Consider the following 21,745-nt stretch of genomic DNA (forward strand, 5'->3'; position numbering starts at 1 on the left):
TTATATTGTGCAAAATGCTTGTTCCTCTTTTGTCTCAGAATGAAAGTAATGTCACTACTATCTTCTTGTATAGGACATTTTTATTGGTACAGAAAGTAACATGCTTTGCATTTGACTATCATGCATGGGGTCAACAGCTCCAGTCTGACACCAAGATACTTCATTCTCAATGGGATCCCTGGGCTGGAAGCTGCACACACCTGGATCTCCCTGCCATTCTGCTTCATGTACGTCATCACTGTTGTGGGCAACTGTGGGCTCATCTACCTCATCAGCCACAAGGAGGCCCTGCATCGACCCATGGACTACTTCCTGGCCTTGCTCTCCCTTACGGATATTAGTGCGTTTACTTCATATGTCCTTAATATGTTATGTATCTTTTGGTTCAATCTCAAAGAGACTGACTTTAATGCCTGACTTGTGCAGATGTTTTTCATCCACATGCTGACAAGTATGGAGTCTGGCGTGCTCATGGCCCTGGATCACTGGGTGTCCATTTGCTATCCTCTACGCTATTCTACCATCCTCACCAACACTGTAATTACCAAGGTTGGGTTTGCCACCTTCAGTAGAAGTGTGTTGCTCACAATCCCATTCACTTTCCTGATCAAACGTCTTCCCTTCTTCAGGGGCAAATTCATCCTCCACACCTACTGTGATCATATGTATGTGGCCAAATTGTCCTGTGGCAACATCAAGATTAATGCCATCTATGGTCTAGTAGCTGTCATATTGATCGCAGGATTTGGTATTTTCTGTATCTGCATGTCTGACACCAGTATTATCCGGGCTGGAGTAAATCTGTCATCTGCAGATGCTCACGACAAAGACTTTAACCTGTACATCACACATATGTGCTATTGTTATCACCTATGTCCCAGCCTTCTTCAACTTCATCATTCACCGCTTTGTGGGATGCACCATACCTCACCATGTCCGTATTTTCATAGCCAACCTCTACCTATTGCAGAGACAATGGAACAACAAAACAAACCATGAAGATAGAGGGACCCAAACAACGAGCATTCCATATAAGCTCTCTACAAGTCTCTACTAAACACAAGATGTGTTTCTCTTTTATTGAACTGGCAATATTAAGCCAAAATATGATGGGAATCTTATTTCATTCTTTCTCTGCGCTCTGTCTCTTAGTATCAATGAGTGACAAATTTGTTTTTCCTTGAAATGAAAAATATCAAAAGGTATAGCTTGTGTTTTAAAATAACTTAAAAGCTATTTTCAAAGCAATTTTATCCAAAATCTGAAAAATGAAGAAGATTGCACAAGATTGACTCAATTATTGTGTGAGAAGATTATCCATGAGAATTTTGAATTCAGCATTTCTACATTTTAGATAAGGAGTCAAAGGCATTCCAGTCAATGGAAAAGAGGATTGACATTGGTCTGGGGTTTACCCCTGGCTCCTTTGGACCAATAAATATGTGCAGAAACTAGATAATTATGCACATCTATCTATCTTTTGGGTACTTTTATGTTAAAATATCAAGGCAAAGATTTCTTTTTGTAGTCCAATGCCACCTTCACGTACTGGAACATACCTTAAACTTCTGAATTGCAATAGGGTATAGAGAGTTTGTTGGCTAATGTGCACAGTATTGAGAGTGCAAAGTGGTGCTAAATGTGGAGAGAGGCTTTTGGCTAAGTATAGTTTGCAAAGGTGAAGTACGGCAACCTGCTGTGGTGTTAAGAACTCTGGCTGCAGTTAAAGCGAGGAGTGTGGGGGTCATAAAAGAGGACACTGAAGAATGAAGAGAAGGAGAAAGAAGGGGAGGAATAGTAGGAAATGGAGGAGAGCTTATCACAATCTGAATACTGTACAGAAAGACATGGTACAACGGGAAAGAGTAAACGACAGCAATATTAAGGAAAGGAAGAGGAGAGATTTGGAGGATGGGTGCAAATATTCTCCATGTCTTATTAATTCAAGTATAGGCACTTCATTTTGACTACGATCGTAACCTTTCACTCTAAATCTTTTGCCTCAAACAGGAAAACCTTCAGGTATGTATATCATAAAATTGCTGACACTTTGCTATCACTTTCCTTGCCTCCTGTGTGTCTCAGTTAGCACTGAACTGGAAACGAAAGAAGAGAGTTGTTAAGAGTAGGTCATTGCAAAACCCAAGTTTTACGACAAAACGAGGACAAGGTAGGAAGATACATGAATAAGATAAAGGAAAAAACAAATAAAGCAAAAACACAATTTGCAGAATTAAGTGTTACAGATTCAATGAAGATGTCTCCAGCACAAATTACAAACAGAAGAGGTTTCCAGAAGAAACTAGAGTTGAAGCTGATGCTGAAGGATAAACTGGTGGTGATTAGTTGGAGTAAGGATAGGAGAAGACAACTCAGTCAGGAAGAGGAAATGGCCTACATGAAGGTCTGAAGGGAACTATGGACCACACTCAAGGGACTGAAAACAAGAGTAAGTGATCTCAAAGCAGGGGCCAATTCTTCCAGACTTTATAGCATATATGCATTAAGAAGAAATCTACTGCATTACCTTTCTGTTGTTTGGTGATTGCTTTTGTTTTGTTTCATGCAAAACAAAGTCCTATGTCCATGAAGTCAAAGACTTCATGGAGTCATTTTTTAACTCTACGGTAAAAACAAGAGAGAACTAAAAGTTTTAGGCAGATGAATGGGATAGGCTTTCCACTTTGGAATAACACTTTTTTCTGTGATGTAGAAATTTTTTTTCAAAATAAACAATGGCAAGAGTGGTTCAACATATAGAAAATACGTTAAAAATATTTACACGGGCACCTGAGTGTCTCAGTCAGCTAAGCATCCTACTCTTGGTTTCAGCTCAGGTCATGATCTGACAGTGTGGAGCCTGCTTGGAATTCTCTCTCCCTCTTTCTCTCTGGCCCTCAATCACTTGTTCTGTGTCTGTCTCTCTCAAAATAAATAAGTGAACTGAAAAAATATTTGTAATAGGTATGTTAAATCTTGGTCTCATGTCTTATACTTCTAATATATATAATTAATAATAAAAACGAAATTAATAAAAAATGGAAATAAAATATCTTTATTAAGAATGGTTAGTTCTGTCAATTTCCAAACTTAATGCAAATATTTATGAGCAAAAGTGATAGATTATAGTATGCCTCATTGTCTCTGTTTTTAAAAAGTCTCCTAGAAGATCTTGATGCAGTTTAGTATAACTAGTTTGGGCACTACACTCTAAGTTAAGAATCCTTGCTCTATAGTTAACTAATTTCTTTTACCCATTCTTTTTTTTTTTAATATTTTTATTTATTTCTAGGAGAGAGAGAGAGAGAGANAACTTCTCCAAAGAAGACATCCATATGTCCAACAAGCACATAAAACGATGCTCAATATTACTCATCTTCAGAGAAATACAAATCAAAACCACAATGAGATACCACCTCACGCCAGTCAGAGTGGCTAACATTAACAACTCNCCATTCTTATTTTCCTAAATTTCAAATATAAAGGGAGAGAATTTATACAGAGACCCAAATGTAATCTTGGAATATAGTTGCATTGATTTACATTTTGTCCAAATAATTTTATGTGTAGTCTATGTATTTAACAAAACCAAATCTTATTTTATTAAAGTTGTCTTTTCAAGTAGTCAATTTGAAAGTCTGTTACAGTTGATGCCCTTATTTATGGGAGGATATGTTCCAAGACTCCAGTGGCTGCCTGAATCCACAGACAAGGCCAAACCCTATATATTAAGGCTCAGTTTATAAATTAAGCACAGTAAGAGATTAATGACAATAACTAATAAGTAAATAGAACAATTATAACAATATACAGTAATAAAAGTTATGTAAATGTGGTCTCTGTCTCTCTCTCTCAAAATATCTTATTGTGCTCTACTCCCCCTTCTTGTGATGATAGGGGATGACAAAATGCCTGCCTGTTGAGGTGAAGGGAAGTGAATGATGTAGGCACAACGATGCATTGTTAGGCTACTACTGACCTGAGGATCATCTGCTTTGGGACCACAGCTGATAGATGAACTGACACATCAGAAAACAAAACTGCAGATAAGGAGGACTATGGTACTCTTTTCTAGCAATATCATTAAGGCAAAAAGCTAACAAAACAATATCAAAATGGTTAATAATTAAAATTTTATTGAATGCTTCATATAAAAAAACTCCTGGAAATATATACACCAGAATTTAGGCTTTAACAGCATTTACTTTAGGGACCAGGTGAGATGTGAGTTTGTGGGGTAATGCACCTTTATTTTCTAATGTATGTCATTTCCCATGAAAGGGTTGAAGTATGGAAATATGTTTCTTCAATAAAAGAGAGAAAAGGGTGTGTGTGTGCCTGGGTGGCTCAATTGGTTGGGTGTCCAATTCTAGATTTCTGCTCGGGTCATGATATTGAACCTTACATTGGACTCCACGCTGAGAGTGGAGTCAGCTATGATTCTCACTCTGTGGGGTACCTGGGTGGCTCAATCAGTTAAGCATCTGACTTTGGCTCAGGTCATCATCTCACAGTTTGTAGGTAAAAGCCCAACATTATCCTCTATGCTGACTGCTTGGAGCCTGGAGCCTGCTTCAGATTCTGTATCTCCCTCTCTCTCTGCCCCTCCTTGGCTCATGCCCGGTCTCTGTCTCTCTGTTGAAGGTCCATAAACATTTTTTAAATTAAAAATAAATTTTTAAAAAAGCAAAACAGAGAGAAAAAAAGAAAAAACAATTCAATCTCTGTCCACAGTAAAATAACTTAAGGCCAAATACTATCTTGGAAAAAGTTTGCAAACTATGACAGCAAATGGATTTACTGAAGGTCCCTAGCAAGCAATAGTATACAGACTAACACCTCCACTAAAAATAGATAAGGCGGTGAATGGATAATATAAAGATGAGGCAAACAATTGACCAAAACCACTTGAAAATAATGTTTATAATCACTACAAATGAAGTTTATTTTAATTGAAGCTAAAATACCAAAGATATGGAACAGAACAGAGAACCCAGAAATGGACCCACAAATGTATGGCCAACTGATCTTTGACAAAGCAGGAAAGAATATTCAGTGGAATAAAGACAGTCCCTTTCACAAGTGGTGCTGGAAAAACTGGACAGCGACATGCAGAAAAATGAACATGGACCACTTTCTTATACCATATACAAAAATAAATTCAAAATGGATGAAAGACAGGAAGCCATCAAAATCCTCGAGGAGAAAGCAGGCAAGAACCTCTTTGACCTTGGCCACAGCAACTTCTTACTCAACACGTCTCCGGAGGCAAGGGAAATAAAAGCAAAAATGAACTTTTGGGATCTCATCAAAATAAAAAGCTTCTGCACAAAGAAGGAAACCATCAGCGAAACTAAAAGGCAACAGATGGAATGGGAGAAGATATTTGCAAACTACAAACAGGATAAAGGGTTTGTATCCAATATCTATAAAGACCTTATCAAACTCAACACCCAAAAAACAAATAATCTAGTGAAGAAATGGGCTAAAGACATGAACAGAAACTTCTCCAAAGAAGACATCCATATGTCCAACAAGCACATAAAACGATGCTCAATATTACTCATCTTCAGAGAAATACAAATCAAAACCACAATGAGATACCACCTCACGCCAGTCAGAGTGGCTAACATTAACAACTCAGGCAACAACAGATGTTGGCGAGGATGCAGAGGAAGAAGACCTCTTTTGCACTGCTGGTGGGAATGCAAACTGGTGCAGCCACTCTGGAAAACAGTATGGTGCTTCCTCAAAAAATTAAAAATAGAACTACTCTATGACCCAGCAATTGCACTACTAGGCATTTATCCAATGGATAAATGTATGCTGTTTCTAAGGGACACATGCACCCCAATGTTTATAGCAACACTATCAATAATAGCCAAAGTATGGAAAGAGCCCAAATGTCAATTGGTGGATGAATGGATAAAGAAGGTATGATATATATACACAATGGAATATTACTCAGCAATCAAAAAGAACAAAATCTTGTCTTTTGCAACTACATGGATGGAACTAGAGGGTATTATGTTAAGCAAAATAAGTCAGAGAAAGACAAATATCATATGACTTCACTCATATGAGGACATTAAGATACAAAACAAATGAACAAATGAAGGAAAGGAAGCAAAAAATATAAAAACAAGAAGGGGGACAAAAATATAAGAGACTCTTAAATATTGAGAATAAACAGAGGGTTACTGGAGGGGTTCTGGGAGGAGGGGATGGGCTAAATGGGTAATGGAAATTAAGGAATCTACTTCTGAAATCATTCTTGCACTATATGCTAACTAATTTGGATATAAATTTAAAAAAATTAAATAGAACTTTTTAAAAAAACCCAAAGAGATGCAGTCTCACCAGTGCAGCTGGAGACCAGAGAGCATATAATAATGAATACTGATAGAGGGGACAGTCTGATAACACTGTACAGAAATGAAAATCAAAACAATCTTATGGAAATTATGTTTTTCACTTATCAATATAATTAAAATTGCCCATGCCTTTTGATCCCACAAAATTCAATTCTATTTCTTATTATCATAAGAGAGGAAAAATCAGTAACACAGAGTAGATTATAATATCCATAGAAGAATTATTTTGGTAGAAAAAATGAGAAATAATATAAATATTTAAGAGTAAAGATATAATTAAATCTGGTATCTATATTGGGTGAAAGAAGTTAAGCTACTGAAAATTTTTATTTCAATGTATACAGAATAACATGAGAAAATGGTCACAAAATACTACTATGCAGAGAAGAAATTTAGTATTCAAACTTCTATATACTCTGAAATGTGTAAAAAAAAGAATATTACACATAATAATTATAAGATGAGTAAGTGAAGTACAGAAAACTTTTTATTTTTTTAAGATTTTATTTTTTAATAATCTGTACACCCACATGGGGCTCAAATTCACAATCCCAAGATCCAGAGTGGTATGCTCCATCAACTGAGCCAGCTCAGCACCCCTGAAGTACAGAAATCAATTTAGGGTGGTTATTCCCCTGTACTGGATTTACAAGTGATTCCAACTTTTTTGTACTTTTCTGTGTTTTCCAGATTTACTACATAAAGGATGTATTTCTTTAGTAATAAGAGAAAAAAATTAAGTTTATTTATGTGTTTTGAGAGAGAGACCAAGTGAGCAAGCTTGAGCAGGGGAGGGGTAGAATGAGATGGAGAGAATCCCAAGCAGGCTTTGCTTTGTCAGCAGGGCCCAATGGAAGCCTCCAACTCATGAACTGGGAGGCTCATGACCTCAGTGAAAATTAAGAGGCAGACACGTAACTGACTGAGCCAGCCAGGTGCCCTGAGGAAAAAAAACTATTCAATGATGTTCATCACCACACTTGGTGGTCACATTTCCCACTTGGGAAAAGGCATTACTTTTAATGTGTTTGGTTTCTGTTGTTTCCTTTTCTACTCAGAAGCTTCCATATATAGATCTGATACCACCGGGCTGAAAGTTTATTCTCTTTCAATGAGAATCCCTTTGAGATATCTACTTCTGGAGCCTCAATGATATCTAATTCTGGAGCTTCAATCCACCTGGGACATCTTACTTGAGAATCTCCAGGGAGACTAAAAATCTTATGTAAGAAGATGCCATTCCAGATTTTGAAGAACTCCTAAGTATTCTCAGCCATGAATAGAATTGTGCCTAACACTGAGGTGAGTTTGGGCAATTTTCAAAAATAGCTATTTTAGGAAAAGTAACAATATTGATGGCTAAGAATGCAATGGCCTAGAATTGTAGACAGTTTTAAAAAATAGGTAATATTAGCAAGAGGCAATGAATTTCTTTTCCCCTTTACTTCTGCAGAGGTAATGAGTCCTTTCTTCCTGTGTGGCTTCTGCTGGACTGTCTTTCCAGTCACCCATTCATTTTTACTGTGGTGTTCACCTAAAAGAGAGCAGACACTGGAGATTGTAATCTTTACATTTCTCTGGTCCAGGACAATGAAATGATGGTTCCTTCATGAGGGAACATTTCAGGAGAGGTCTGGGAGTACTCTCTTATAAGAAGAGTTTATTTACATGAGAGGCAATCACCTTAGGAACCAAAGACCATGAGCCAGTGAAACTTGTATTCCTTTGTATATTCTCTCTGTGGTGACTTCTCTGTACCCTGGCCAGAAGGAGTGGATGTGAGAGTGATTTCCAGACAGCTTAGGTAATAGGAATCTATGCCTTGTGTCTTTAGAGCCACATAATACATGTCATCATATTGCAAGTATCTATACAGTCCTGCTGGATGGTGGGATTGTTGGGCATTGATCTGCTGCATGGAAAGGTGCCCACCCAGAGCTGAAGGACCATTTTATTTTTTTTTTTCAATTGAGAGAAATATTTAACCAGTTGGTAATTACAACTTTCCTCAAATATCTCTGAATCTGTAAATTAATATCAGATGCTAAGTCCTTACTAATTCAAACAATCATTTATTCACGTATATTTTATTGAGTGTCTATAATGTATTATCTTTAGCAATTTATAGGGAACATAACTGACATTTCAATGGATTGTTAGCTTTCTTCATAATTTTCAAGGCAGGACAAAAGTCCTGTTTATAAAGACTATTCAGTTTAGGGTGCTTCTCTAAATATACTCACATGATCATAGTGACAAGACTCAGAAAGAATCTGAGAGGAGAGAATCAAAGTGGCTTATTGGCAGATAATTATGGCCCAGTTCACAGAATGTGGTGGAATATACGATGTGTGCTGGAAGTTTAGAAAGTGACGGTAGTTACTTAGACAACATATTTAATGAGACATCCAGTAGTACTGTTTAATTATTTTTAGACACCATAGTTCAAAGAGGGCCTTGCTAGAGTAGGAGAACTAAAACTGCCACCATGCCAAGGTTCATGGCATTTGTGAATATCATTACCTAGACTACTCCCCCTCTTATCTGGTTTCTAACCCCACCGCTCTCTCTCCTATGCAGAAAGAAATTACTGATAAAGGGCCTAAAATGCCCTCCTCTTCTCCACTGTCATGTGTGGGGAAAACAACTCCAGCCTGACCCCGGGATTCTTTATCTTGAGTGGGATCCCTGGGCTGGAAGCTGCACACACCTGGATCTCCCTGCCGTTCTGCTTCATGTACGTCATCGCTGTCGTGGGCAACTGCGGGCTCATCTACCTAATCAGCCATGACGACGCCCTGCACCGGCCCATGTACTACTTCCTGGCCCTGCTCTCCTTCACAGATGTCACCCTGTGTACCACCACTGTGCCCAATATGCTGTGCATATTCTGGTTCAACCTCAAGGAGATTGACTTTGATGCCTGCCTGGCTCAGATGTTTTTTGTCCACATGCTGACGGGGATGGAATCTGGGGTGCTCATGCTTATGGCCCTGGACCGCTATGTGGCCATCTGCTACCCCCTACGTTATTCCACCATCCTCACCAATCCTGTCATCGCCAAGGCTGGTCTTGCCACCTTCCTGAGGGGTGTGCTGCTCATCGTCCCATTCGCTTTCCTCACCAAGCGTCTGCCCTATTGCCGGGGCAACTCCATCCCCCATACATACTGTGATCATATGTCTGTGGCCAAGGTGTCCTGTGGCAATTTCAAGGTCAATGCTGTCTATGGTCTGATGGTTGCTCTCCTGATTGGGGGCTTTGATATGTTCTGTATTTCTGTGTCTTACACTATGATCTTGAGGGCAGTGGTGAGTTTGTCATCTGCAGATGCTCGGCAGAAAGCCTTCAGTACCTGTACATCCCACATATGTGCCATTGTGATCACTTATGTTCCAGCCTTGTTCACCATTTTTACTCACCGTTTTGGGGGACAAAATATTCCCCACCATGTTCATATCCTCATTGCTAATCTTTATTTGATGTTGCCTCCTACCCTGAACCCAATTGTTTATGGAGCCAAGACCAATCAGATCCAGGAAGGAGTGATCAAGTTATTTTGTAAAGAGAAAGCTATCTTAGTAATGAAATAGATTCATGAGTTAATATGCAAAATCATAGAAAAACAAATGTTTCAGAGGAGATTCTTGAGTGTCAGTTTAAAAGCAGTTCACTGCAGAAAGCAATATTCATTAAATATCTACTATAACGCTAACTGAATTCTTTCTTTTTTTTTTTGTAAAACTCATCAATGATAAAAATTAATCACATAAATAAGAAAATGTCTCCTGAACTTGAGGATTTATTTTTTAAAAGGAATTCACATCAATGTCATTTCAAGGCTTTTTGGAAATCACTGGACTGCTTAGATTCCTAATGTGTTTTGCATGTGGAACAAATTGCAAATGGGATGTGCATCGGAAAAAAAATTCTGATCCTATGTTGAGGATTCATCTGTTCATAGGAGAAACCCATTAAAAAAGAAATCTCAGTTTCTTAAAGCCCTTCACACATGGTTTAGTGGCTGCATTAACCCGTTATTTCTTTCATTGCATAACTTTGTATAACTTGGTTCAGTTGTATAAACGGTCTCATGTCTGTCTAAGCTGTATTGAATTTCCACTACCAAGGAGAATATTGCTCATGTATTTCTATTAATATAATGTTAATAAAAGATGGGAATATAAGCTAGAGAATAACACCAAAAAACCTTAAATCAATTTTTTGAAGATATTACTGAGAGATTTTTGAAGCAGACATAGAATAGGTCTTATAAATGGCTGTGATGTGGTAGTAGAAAACAGGGGATTTATGAGTAAAATATTTGGGTTTGGCTGACTTTATAGAATTCTTTTTCCAACCTGAGTCATCAGACCTGAAAATCTTCTATACTTTGATTCCAAAGTGAAATTGATTGCTTAAAGAATGTTTATGTAACAATTAAGTCATTGACAAACATAGGTCCTGTGTCCAGTAACCAGGCCCTGTTCCCACACAGCAAAATATGGAGAACTAAGAACCTGCATTCACATCACTGTGGGGCACTTAACAAGGCAGAATATACTGTGCATACTGATTTTCATTCCCTATATCCTTCTGTACACTAAGGAAATCTAGTACTGGATGAAACCTTTCTGAGTTTTGTAATTTTATTGCCAATCCAAATTATACCACCACTGGTAGGTGTGAAATACACATTTATTAATATTTAAGTGCATCATTGAAAATTATTAGAAAAGTATACTATTCTTCCACTAGAATTTTGAAGACTTCAATACATAACATGGAGTCTTATGAAATTATATTGCAATAAAAATGCTAGTTTGTTATCAGATAATATTAAGTTGATATATTGAGGGTTTCTAGCCAGGATGACAGTTTGAATAAAAACAGGAATGTACAATCTCCCCCCCACCCTGCCCAAAACTGCAAACATAGAGAAACACTGAATTAAGCATACTTATGGAATTAGAAAGAGTAAAATTGAAATCAAATAAATAAACTAATAAAGAATTTTAAAATAAAGAAATTCACAGAGGCAATCAGTAGATGAGAACTCACAGCCAATACAAAGACTTATTCAAATGACTTTAGTGTTGGGATTCTATTGGCTATGTGTAAAGGCTGGACAAAGTGAGAAATCTAGAATCTGGAATTACTATGCATTTTTTTTTTTTCTGAGTAAGAGAGTATTTTTCTGATACTGATACTCTAGTATCTGATACTAGAGGATGGCTGATGCCATTTTCCATGCTTGGTGCAGAGCTTGCTGGGGACAATCCCACTACCTGAGACCTTGATCTGAGATGAAATCAAGAGTTTGACATTCAACCAATTGAGCCAACCAGGTGCCCCAACTACAGTCTTTGAGTGGGAACTACAATATCTATGCCTGCCAGCGCAAAGGTAACAGAAAAAAATGTATTAGTATGATAATCTGAGGAAACACAATGCAACACATATCACTATAGATGGATCCAAAAAAGATAAAAGCATACAAAGATATTTTCTGGCAATAGTCTTTTGTTATACATTCAATGCATCTTTATTAACTGCTTACCCCCACACAAGAATACACACGCAGCTTCAACATAATGAGAAAAATTGCAAGTATAGAAAACAATTGGACATATAGTAGATATTGAAAGGGAGGGATAAATACATAAGGATATATATTAATACATTTAGTCCACAAGTCTTTACTAATAATTATCATAGGTGGGTTCTGAGTATGACAGACCCTGATTTCAGTAACTTCTGGGAATTGTACATTGTGCACTAGCAGCATGGTAATGACAGAACGCTCTCTCAGGAGAAGAGAGACACTGATCAAACTTGGCTTGAAAGTGACATTTCATGTAGGAATCTGAATATTATTCTCCTCATGTCTACATATGACAAGGATGAGAGAGAAAAGAAAAAAGATATTTATACTCCATGGTTGCTGAAAAACACTGAGAATAGGCAAATCTAACTGGTTGAAGATGAATAAAGAGGAGATAGCAACACTACCACAGAACACTTTTATTGTGTCTTTTGTAACGTCCTAGTAAACAAGGGAGAAGAAATAGCAAGCAGAAAAATGAAGACTCTCACAATTTGAGAATTGTTGATGAATGAATTGAAGTTCTAACAGTAAATGAATTGTTTATTGTTAGATTAAAAAGACTAAAGAATGTATCAAAAATGCAGAGGAGGAGGGACCAAATGGAGGAGAAACAGGAAGTATTTTTTCCCTATCTCGTTCCTGAAATGCAGCCAGATCAACATCAAAACATCTTGCGCACCGAGAAAATTATCTGAGGATTAACACAACAATCTGCACAACTTGAACCACAGAACTCAGCAGGTACGTGGTGTGGAGAGGTGAACTGGAGGAGAGAGAAGCCATGGAGGGCAAGAAGCTGCTTTTGGCTTGTGGAGAGAGGAGAGGCAGAGCAGCGGGAGTACAGGAAAAGCACCTCCCCCACAAAAGCAGCTGGAGAGAAAGAGAAAAAGTGGAATCCCAATAGGGGACATAACAAGAAAGGGAGAAAGGAGAAAGGAGAAGTTTTAAATACCATTAAGTCTCTATAAACAGGGGAGCACAGAGTCTGAAACTCTACAGCTTGATACCTGGCAGAGCTCTGGTGGGAAGGGTGAATCCCCAGGAGCAGACAGTCAGGTCGGAGAAGTCCTCGGACAACATGGGGAGAGGTGGTTTCCTTGCTAAGAGGACATTTGGTAGAGGTTGTGTGGCCTCCCCATAGGCAAAGTTCCCAGAGGACCCTGAAGAACAACATTTGCTGGTTTGGGAAAAAGGATGTTAAAGGTGAAGCCTGGTGACAGATGTGTGTTGTGATTTACCCCAATCCCTGAAACGCTGCTGCTACAGGGTTCTGCAAAAATATTCTAGGGTGGGCTGGCACCCTGCCACAGTCTGTGGGCATCTGCAGCAGCACGATTGTGCAAACATTCTTTGGGGGTAGCTAACACTCTGCCATTGTTCGATGAGACACTTCCTGAGAGGATCTAAGCAGGCTCAGAACCCTCAGAAGTGAGGAATTTGGAAAAACAGCCCATCTGAAATAAAACTCAGGAGGGAGGTGAGGCCTAGCAGGCTGACTGCTTGGTTGTGGGCACTGTATTAACGGAGGGTGGACAGAAGCTGGAGATAAAGGAGGGGTGCTTGATTTCTGGTCCGTGAGGACACAGAATCTAATACTAGAGACTGGGTAGCTCGGTGAAGCCATTTTCACCCCTCCCTCACATGCACATACATGTGAACATGCACCACAAAGATTCATCCCAATAAACTAAGCAGCGCCATCTAGTGGAGAATGGAGCAGTACACCAAGCCACATCTAAGTGTGGAAACATGCTCCAGAGGAACACCACAAGTCTCCCTGCATACTTAATTTATGGACTATAAATTGCTTCATAATTTGTTCTCTAGGGGAAACAGGATGCAATTTCAATTGTATTTCTTTCTGTTTGCTCATCCATCTATTCAACTTTTTTCTTTTTCTTTTCTAATTCTTGAATATAGAGAGGGAAAATTTATTTTCATTTTCCATTTTACAGAAAATATTTTTCTTTAATTTTTCTCTAATATATTTTTACTTCTTTCTAAATATTTTAAATTCTATTTTATTTTCAGCATTTCATTTTATTCTATTTTATTGTATTCATTTTTTTAAATTTCAAACGTTTGCCTTTTTTTCTGTTCTTTTCTTTTCTTCCCTTTTTTCCTCTACTCTATCAAGCTTCTTACAACAGTGAGACCAAAATATACCTAGGATCTAGCATCCTTTATTTGATTTTTTGTGTTATTTTAAATTTTTAACATTTATTTATTTTTTATTATATTAATTCTTTATTTAATTATTTAATTTTACTCCAAAATTACAAAATGAAAGAATTCACTCCAAAAGACAGAACAGAATGAAATGACAGCCAGGGACTTAGTTTTACACAGATACAAGCAAGATGTCTGAACTAGAATTTAGAATCACAATAGTAAGAACATTAGTTGGGCTTGAAAAAAGGATAAATTCCCTTTCTGCAGAGATAAAATAAGTCAAATCTAGTCAGGAGGAAATAAAAAATGCTGTAACTTAGATGCAATCTCGAATAAATTCCATGGTGGCAAGGATGGTTGAGGCAGAGCAATGAATCAGAGATATATGGAGAAAACTAATCGAGAATAATGAAGCAGAAAAAACGGGAAATTACGGCAAAAGAGGACGATAAAAGAATTAGAGAACTCAGTGACTCATTTAAAAGGAATAGCATCGAAACATAAGAATTCTGGAAAATAAAGAGAGAGAAGAAGGGGTAGAAGGTTTATGTGAGCAAATCATAGCAGAAAACTTCGCTAACCTGGGGAAAGACAAAGACATCAAAATCCAGGAAGTAGAGAGGACTCCCATTAGATTCAACAAAAACCGACCATCAACAAGGTATATCAGTCAAATTTATGAAATATACAGACAAGGAAAGATGAAAGCAGCAAGGGGGAAAAAGTCCTTAAACTACAAGGGAAGACAGATCAGGCTTGCAGCAGATGTATCCACAGAAACTTGGCAGGCCTATTATTTTTATAATTGCAATTTTGTAACCTTTGATCAACATCTCCCAATTTTCCCCATTCTTCAGCTCCTGGCAGCCACCATTTTATTGTGTAGATGAGTTTGACATTTTTAGATTCCAAACATAAGATCATATTGTTTTTCACTTCTTGACTTACTCCACCTGGCATAATCCCTCAAGGTCCATCCTGTTGTTGCAAATGGCAAGATTTCCCTCTTTTACATGGGTGACTAATATTCTACTGACTATATGTACATTTACTTTATCTATTCATCCATCTGTAGATAAACTTAAATTGTTTCCATGTCATGGCCTGTTCTGATAATCCTACAGCGAACATGGGAGTGAAGATATTTCTATAAGATAATTATCTCAACTCTTTCAGATATATACTGAGAAGTGAGATTGCTAGATCATATGGTATTTCTATTTTCAATTTTTTGAGGGAACTCCATACTGTTTTCCACAGTGGCTGCATCAATTTATATTCATACCAACAGTGCACAAGGGCTCCTTTTCCTCCACTTCCTTACCAGCATTTGTTATCTATGTTTGTTTGTTTTTGATAATAGCCAATCTGACAGATTTAAAATGATCTCCTTGTGGTTTTCATTTATATTTCCTTGATGATTAGAGTTGTTAAACAACTTTTTGTGCACATATTAGCCATTTGTATGTCTTCTTTTCAAAAATATCTATTTAAGTCTTCTGTATATTTTTAATAGAATCATTAAAGGGTTTTTTTTTTTTTGCTACTAAACTATATAAATTGCCTGTATATTTTTGGTATTAACCCCTTACCAGATAAATACTTTGAAAATATCTTTCCCAGTGTTCAGGATGACCTTTCATTTTGTTGATTTTTTTTTCTTTTTTGCTGTTCAGAAGGTTTTTTTCTTTTTAATTTGTTTATTTAAAGTCAAGTTAGTTAACAGGGTGTTCTATTGGTTTCAGAAATAGATTCCAGTGATTGGTCACTTACATAAAACACCCAGTGCTCATCCCAAGAAGTCCCCTCCTTAATGCCCATAACCCAGTTATTTTTTTGAACAGAAGTTTTTAGTTTGATGCAGTCCCAGTTGAGTTTTTGTTCCAGTACCTTTGGTATCATATTAAAAAAATCATTGCCAAGACCAAAGTCAAGGAGATTGTTCCCTACGTTTTCTTCTAGAAGTTTTATGGTTTCACATCTTCCATTTAACTTTATATAATCCATTTTGAGTTAATTTTTTTGAGTGGTGTAACATAGGGGTCTAGGGTTCTTGATTCCGTCTCACTGGTCTATTCTGTTTTTATGCCAATGCCATACAGTTTTGATTACTATGCTTTTTGACATAATTTGAAATCAGGGAGCATGATGCTTCCAGCTTCGTGAGTATTGGTGGTTTATTCTCTTTAATTTCCTTCTTATATATCTATGTATGAATTTACTACCACTCATTTATTCACTCACTTGCATTATTGGATATTAATTTGTTTCCTGATTGGGGCTATTATGAATAAACCCACACTAGACACTCATGGGCAAGTCTTTGTACGGGCAAGTCTTTGTATAGACTTCTTATGTAATTACCTAAGATTGGAATTGTTAAGTTATAGAGCAGGTGCCAGTTTCAGTTTTGAATCTAGAATTGAGAAACTCTGGGAAGGCAATAGTTCCACATTATATTGCAATGGATGCCAGAGAGTTCATATGTTCCATCAGAGAAAAGTTGTTAAAATTTGAGGGTAACTGTTGTTGAGGCTCTTCTTCCTGGCTCAAATATATTCTAAATATAGGTATTCCCCCACCCTTTGAACGTTTGTGTTATGCCATGTCATTTATACAAAAGACCCACACTAGTATTGTTTTTGCTAAAGAAAATAAAGATTTTCACTTGTATTAAAAAAAAGGCTCAAAGCAATACTAGCAGTCACTGTTTGTTTTTACAATGAGCTGTTACAGAGGCAGAGAACACCTGAGTGGAGAGAGTGGCCCCACCAAACTCCTTCCTTAGGAATCACACTCATTATCTCAGCATCAAGCCCTCACACTTTGAACTGCATCTGTGAACATCTGAGCTTTATCTCCATTAATTTTGTACATCCATTAACAAGATGTACTCTAACATATCAGAAAAGGCCAAGACAGGTTATTTTGGGGCCTCGAAATGCTGACAAAATTTTCCATTTAAATACATGGCAATTGCTTCTTTGCTTCATGACATTTCATAGGAACACTCTATTTTCAGATAACAGGAGATGTCTCTATGGATCTACTTTCAACAAAGCTAAATTTATCTCCTCCTCCATCAGAGATCTATGGGACGTCCATCTGTGAAGTATCAAAAACATTTTCCCTTTTGCTTGGAAAATCCCCAGAGAAGTCACTAAGTGTTGTTATATAGGGTTCCTAAACAATGCCGCATAATTTCCTGAGCAATACCAGTTAAAAATGGAGATTTAAAAACATCAGACTTCAGGGTGAGTTTGGGTGATTCAGGAGAAAAAAATATATAAGATGCAGAGAAAATCTAGATAGCAGAGATTTGAGTTAGAAGGTGACTGAATGTGGAGGAATAAGTCATCTCACTCTTTAGACTTTTGAAACCAAAGGGATTCACAAACTACCTTGAATAAGGAAGAGAAGTAGGGGAAAAATTAAGTGTAGTTTAGGCACTGGAGGAAGGAGGCACAGTGGTGCTCATGTGATAAGACCAAAGAGATAACTTTATAGGGAAGCAAATGTCTGCACAATAATAGAAAAACAATAAAAATTAGAACTTTGGAAAAGACTACACAATAATGTATTCTCTCTATGGAAGCAACAGTCTTCCTCAGGAAGTGATAAGATCTTTACCAATGAAAATGTTTTAGCGCAAGAGTTGGAAGGAATTCCAGTAACAATGTACCCCAACTTCCTCATGACAACATTCATGACTCGTCATTCTCCCTTTGCTCTAATACATCTGATAACAACAATCTTGTTACCTTACTAGAGATTTCTGTCTGCATGAATGAGTAACAATACTAGCACCCAAATCGACTTTCCTATAACTTTTTTTGTTCATCATATGTATGACCTTAAAGTGTGCAAAATATAATACAAAAAGCAATTACTTGCCTTTACTCCAAGTACTCATACCAGTTTTAACTATCTCCAATACACACACACACACACACACACACACACACACACGAAAGAAAAAAGAAACAACACAAAAGAACCCTTTAAGATTGTGGGTATCTTGAAACTGTGTTTCCCATCTTTTAGATACTCTGATATTTCAAGATACACACGAAATTTGTTAAGGTATTTATATACAAGCCAGAAGACCAGCCAAAAAGAACACTTTGAAATCCATCCACTCATCCATTCACTTATTCTACAACTCTTTTCTTGTGCCAGTTCCTATATTAAGTGCAAGAGACTTAGCGGAACAAAATAGACAGCAATTCCTATGCACATAGATTTTTAAAGTTCTTGTGAGGGACCAAGGACAATGGAAATTGCTATGGAGTACAGAAAATCTGGAAAGGAAGATGTTATGCCAAATTAGCAGAGGTCTAGGGCTTGCAACTCTGAATTAGAGTAAGGAAAAGCCTTATGTTGGGTCTGACACTGAGAACAGACCTGGAACTGATGAAGGTATTTAGCATAGCATTATCTGGTGAGTAAGAAAGCAGGTAGTGAAAGTAACAAGTGGAAATGCCATGGATGGTACACATGCTTGCTGAGTTTGAGAAGCATCCAGTAGGTATGAATAGACTGAGAGGATCAGGATTAGAGCAGTAGGAGATCTCCTAGAGATTCCAAAGATTTCTAATTGTACAACATGTTGTTAACAAATACAAGGATGTCAGCTTTTGCTCTGAGTGAGATGTAAGGAGACTGGAGGTTTAAGGGATGACTAGATATTGATTTGTCTCATTTATTTTGTATAGCAAAATAATGTAATAATACTAAAATAATTGAGAATGCATTACATATTTTGCTTATTTTGTTCCAAGCAGTGGTGAGGAGGAGGGGCAAGATGGCGGAGAAGTAAGGAGCTCCGTACTTGCACTCGTGCCCATACATCACACGGAAAAGATCTGAAGCCATCGGAAACCTTATGAAACCTGAGAGATTGGGAAAGAAACGACGCAGAATCCACTGAGAAAGCCTTCTAACGTGAGTGCGAACTGGGGAAGATAAAATCCGGTGGGGATCAGAGACTCCAGGGTTGGAGGTGATCCCCCTCTGCGGGGAGTGAGAGGGGAAAAAGAGAGAGTCTGAAACAGAAAAACCTCCACTAGGGGGAAAACCTCCGCACGGGGCATATAAAGACCGTACTTGCCAAATACCCGCACGCCAGGTCCCTTAGCGCCAACTGGTCCCGGAGGGGCTGAGCACATAGACTGCTTCTTTGTGCTGGCTCTTGGCGGGCTGCACTTCAGAGTAGCAGCGCACCTGCCGCCATTGTCCTCCCGGTGGGCTTGGGCCCCTGGAAGAGCCACGCGCGGGCACCAGGCGTACGTGCTCTTGGCTGGCTGGAACTCTAGAGGGAAGGCAAAGAACTAAAAACTGGGAGATTTGCCCGCAAGTTCGTGTTTTAAGTGACGAGACATAGAGGGACCAGGTTTTCCTCACTCCAGTGGGCTCTGCACACCCAGCAGGCATGCCCCTGCCCATGCTCCCCAGCCTGACCCAGAGAAGGAAGCTGCAATCTTGACTCCACCCCCAGAGCCAAGCAGGAGGCCTGGAATTGCCCTGAGGGGGAAGCTGTGTCCAAGGCAATTTCAGCGGGGCACACGGACTGGGATTTGGAGATTGGGACTGGCCTGAGTTGAAGAGTGCAACCAACTTTGGCTGCGCCCCCGGTACGGGGATTTTACAAGCCCAAAAAAGCAAGGTGCAGCGCTTGGTTCAAGAAGGGACTGGAGCACCGCCACTCTCCTCCCCACAACCTCCAAGACAGAGCTCCCGCCTGAGGCATTGGGTCACTCCATGCCCATTCCTGCTTGAGAGCTGCCCTCCTCCCTTTTTTTTATTTCTTCTTCTTCTCCTTTCACTTTTCTCTCTTTTTTCCCCAGAACAGTGACCTGATTAACTCTGGTCACTGGCTTGCTTAAACAATCACAAGGAGTCCATTATGTAGATGTAAATTCTACACCTACCGACATTTTCATCTCTTTCTCTCAGGAGTAATTAGACTATATAGTTTCTCTGGATAATTCCAGCATCCTTCTCTCACCTATCCAACCATATTCTACACTTTACCTCTTTGAAAAAAGCTTCTTATCCCTTCTGCCTGTTCATTCTATTTCCAATTTTGCCTCATCCCGCCCTGTCTTCTCTCTCTTTCTCTATGCTCTTCAACCACCACTGCATACACACGGGTATTTAACTGTAGCTGGGAAATCCGGTTATATGCTTTAAACCCTTCTTTGTCCATCAGTTTTCTTCTTTTTTCCTTTTCTTTTCTCCTTGTTGACCCTTTTATGTATTTTATACTCTCTATTATTCGCCCTCCCTCCTCCGTCGAATTTTCTCTTAACTTTTTCGTTTTCCCTCCTTGTTTGCATGTAGAATTAGCCTGTGTGTTTATGTGCTCCTGCTCCCTGTGTGTTTGTCTGTCTGTTTTTTTCTCCAGAGCTACCTCAAGAAACAAGCCAGACTACACAAGGTGGAGAGTCTGAAATATCACTACGAATAGGAAAATAAAATAACCAAGGTCCCAACAAGAGAGACCAAGAGATACCATTCAAAAAACACTCTCTGAAAGGATAGGCCNAGATCATACCATGCACACTGTCAGATCATAATGCTTTGAACCTTGAAATCAATTACAGGAAGAAGTCTGGAAAACCTCCAAAAACATGGAGGTTGCTCGAGACCGAAACTGCACAGATCATCCCTGATGGCAAGGCCCAGGGAAACACCTGTGTGAAAGGACTGCACAGATCATCCCTGATGGCAAGGCCCAGGGAAGAGACTGCAATGCAGTCAGAAGAACCCCCGGAAGAATTCTTCTTCTTTACTTTGTCTGTACCTTTTACTCTCACTTCTGCTGTTAGTCTATTCTAGGGTTAATATGAAACCAGAATCGCCCAAAGTTCCCCCTTTCCTGCAAAATGGAATGCACCTAAATATCATGTCTGCCCCTTCAATCAGATGCTATCTAATGAATATTGTAGCAATTAGCAAAATTGGAGACAGTCCGCTATGCATTGGGTCTCTAAGAGACCTAGAATTCATTTTCCTTTTATGAGTCTAATTGCCAGTAAGAATACATCTTATGCCATAAGCAGAGACAAAAACAAGACTTACTAGTTGTGGAGGACTTTCTCAAAATTGTATTAGAGAAAAATTTGCCTGCTGACCTCAAGCCTGTAAGGCAACTTATGGATTGTTCTGGCCAAAGAATGAGATTGGTAAATGCAGAGACCAAATTCTAGTTAATCCACGTAAAACATTTCCATACGTCATCTATGATAAATGTTGACATTGTTCTTTCTTAGTAAGGGGTTGTGAGAGTCTGTTACCTACAACCACGGGTACAAGTATATCCTGTTTTTGCATGCCCACTGAATTTAAACAATTAAAGGGCACCGTGATCTCATGTATTCTGGCAATATGCTTCACTTATCCTTACATACGTAGTAAAGAATATGTAAAACTTTGTTATGACTACCTGGTTAAATTTTATTGGTTGGAGTGGAAATTACGTACCGTGAAATCACTGTTGCCAAGAAAAATTAGAAATGTTAAGTCCTATGTCTGTACTCAAAAAATGTAAATTGTTTAAGCATGATTGTTTGAATTTGCTATATAAAAA

The 21,745-nt window shown here is 38.3% G+C and overlaps 2 protein-coding genes and 1 long non-coding RNA gene across 3 annotated transcripts; all 3 read left to right on the forward strand.

Moving 5' to 3' along the window:
- Positions 1 to 120: 120 nt before the first annotated feature.
- Positions 121 to 1,057, forward strand: LOC144223825 (olfactory receptor 52N2-like). The gene is given in 2 exon segments (XM_077754604.1): positions 121 to 836; positions 838 to 1,057. Coding segments are annotated over 2 exon segments (936 nt in total).
- A 7,947-nt stretch (positions 1,058 to 9,004) lies between these two features.
- LOC144223834 (olfactory receptor 52N2) lies at positions 9,005 to 9,967 on the forward strand. The gene has a single exon (XM_077754613.1). It carries the CDS (start codon positions 9,005 to 9,007, stop codon positions 9,965 to 9,967), a length of 963 nt encoding a protein of 320 aa, XP_077610739.1.
- Positions 9,968 to 12,642: 2,675 nt separating this feature from the next.
- On the forward strand, positions 12,643 to 21,741 carry LOC144223835 (uncharacterized). The gene is made up of 3 exons (XR_013332844.1): positions 12,643 to 12,723; positions 18,939 to 19,098; positions 20,760 to 21,741. It is a non-coding gene; the product is annotated as an uncharacterized LOC144223835 (long non-coding RNA).
- The last annotated feature ends 4 nt before the right edge of the window (positions 21,742 to 21,745 follow it).

This window comes from Crocuta crocuta, unplaced genomic scaffold (assembly GCF_008692635.1).
Source record: "Crocuta crocuta isolate KB4526 unplaced genomic scaffold, BGI_CrCroc_1.0 scaffold212, whole genome shotgun sequence".
Classification (NCBI taxonomy): Eukaryota; Metazoa; Chordata; class Mammalia; order Carnivora; family Hyaenidae; genus Crocuta; species Crocuta crocuta.

Coding starts and splice junctions, on each gene's coding strand:
- LOC144223834 (XM_077754613.1), top strand. CDS start 9,005: ATGTGTGGGGAAAACAACTCCAGCCTGACCCCGGGATTCTTTATCTTG.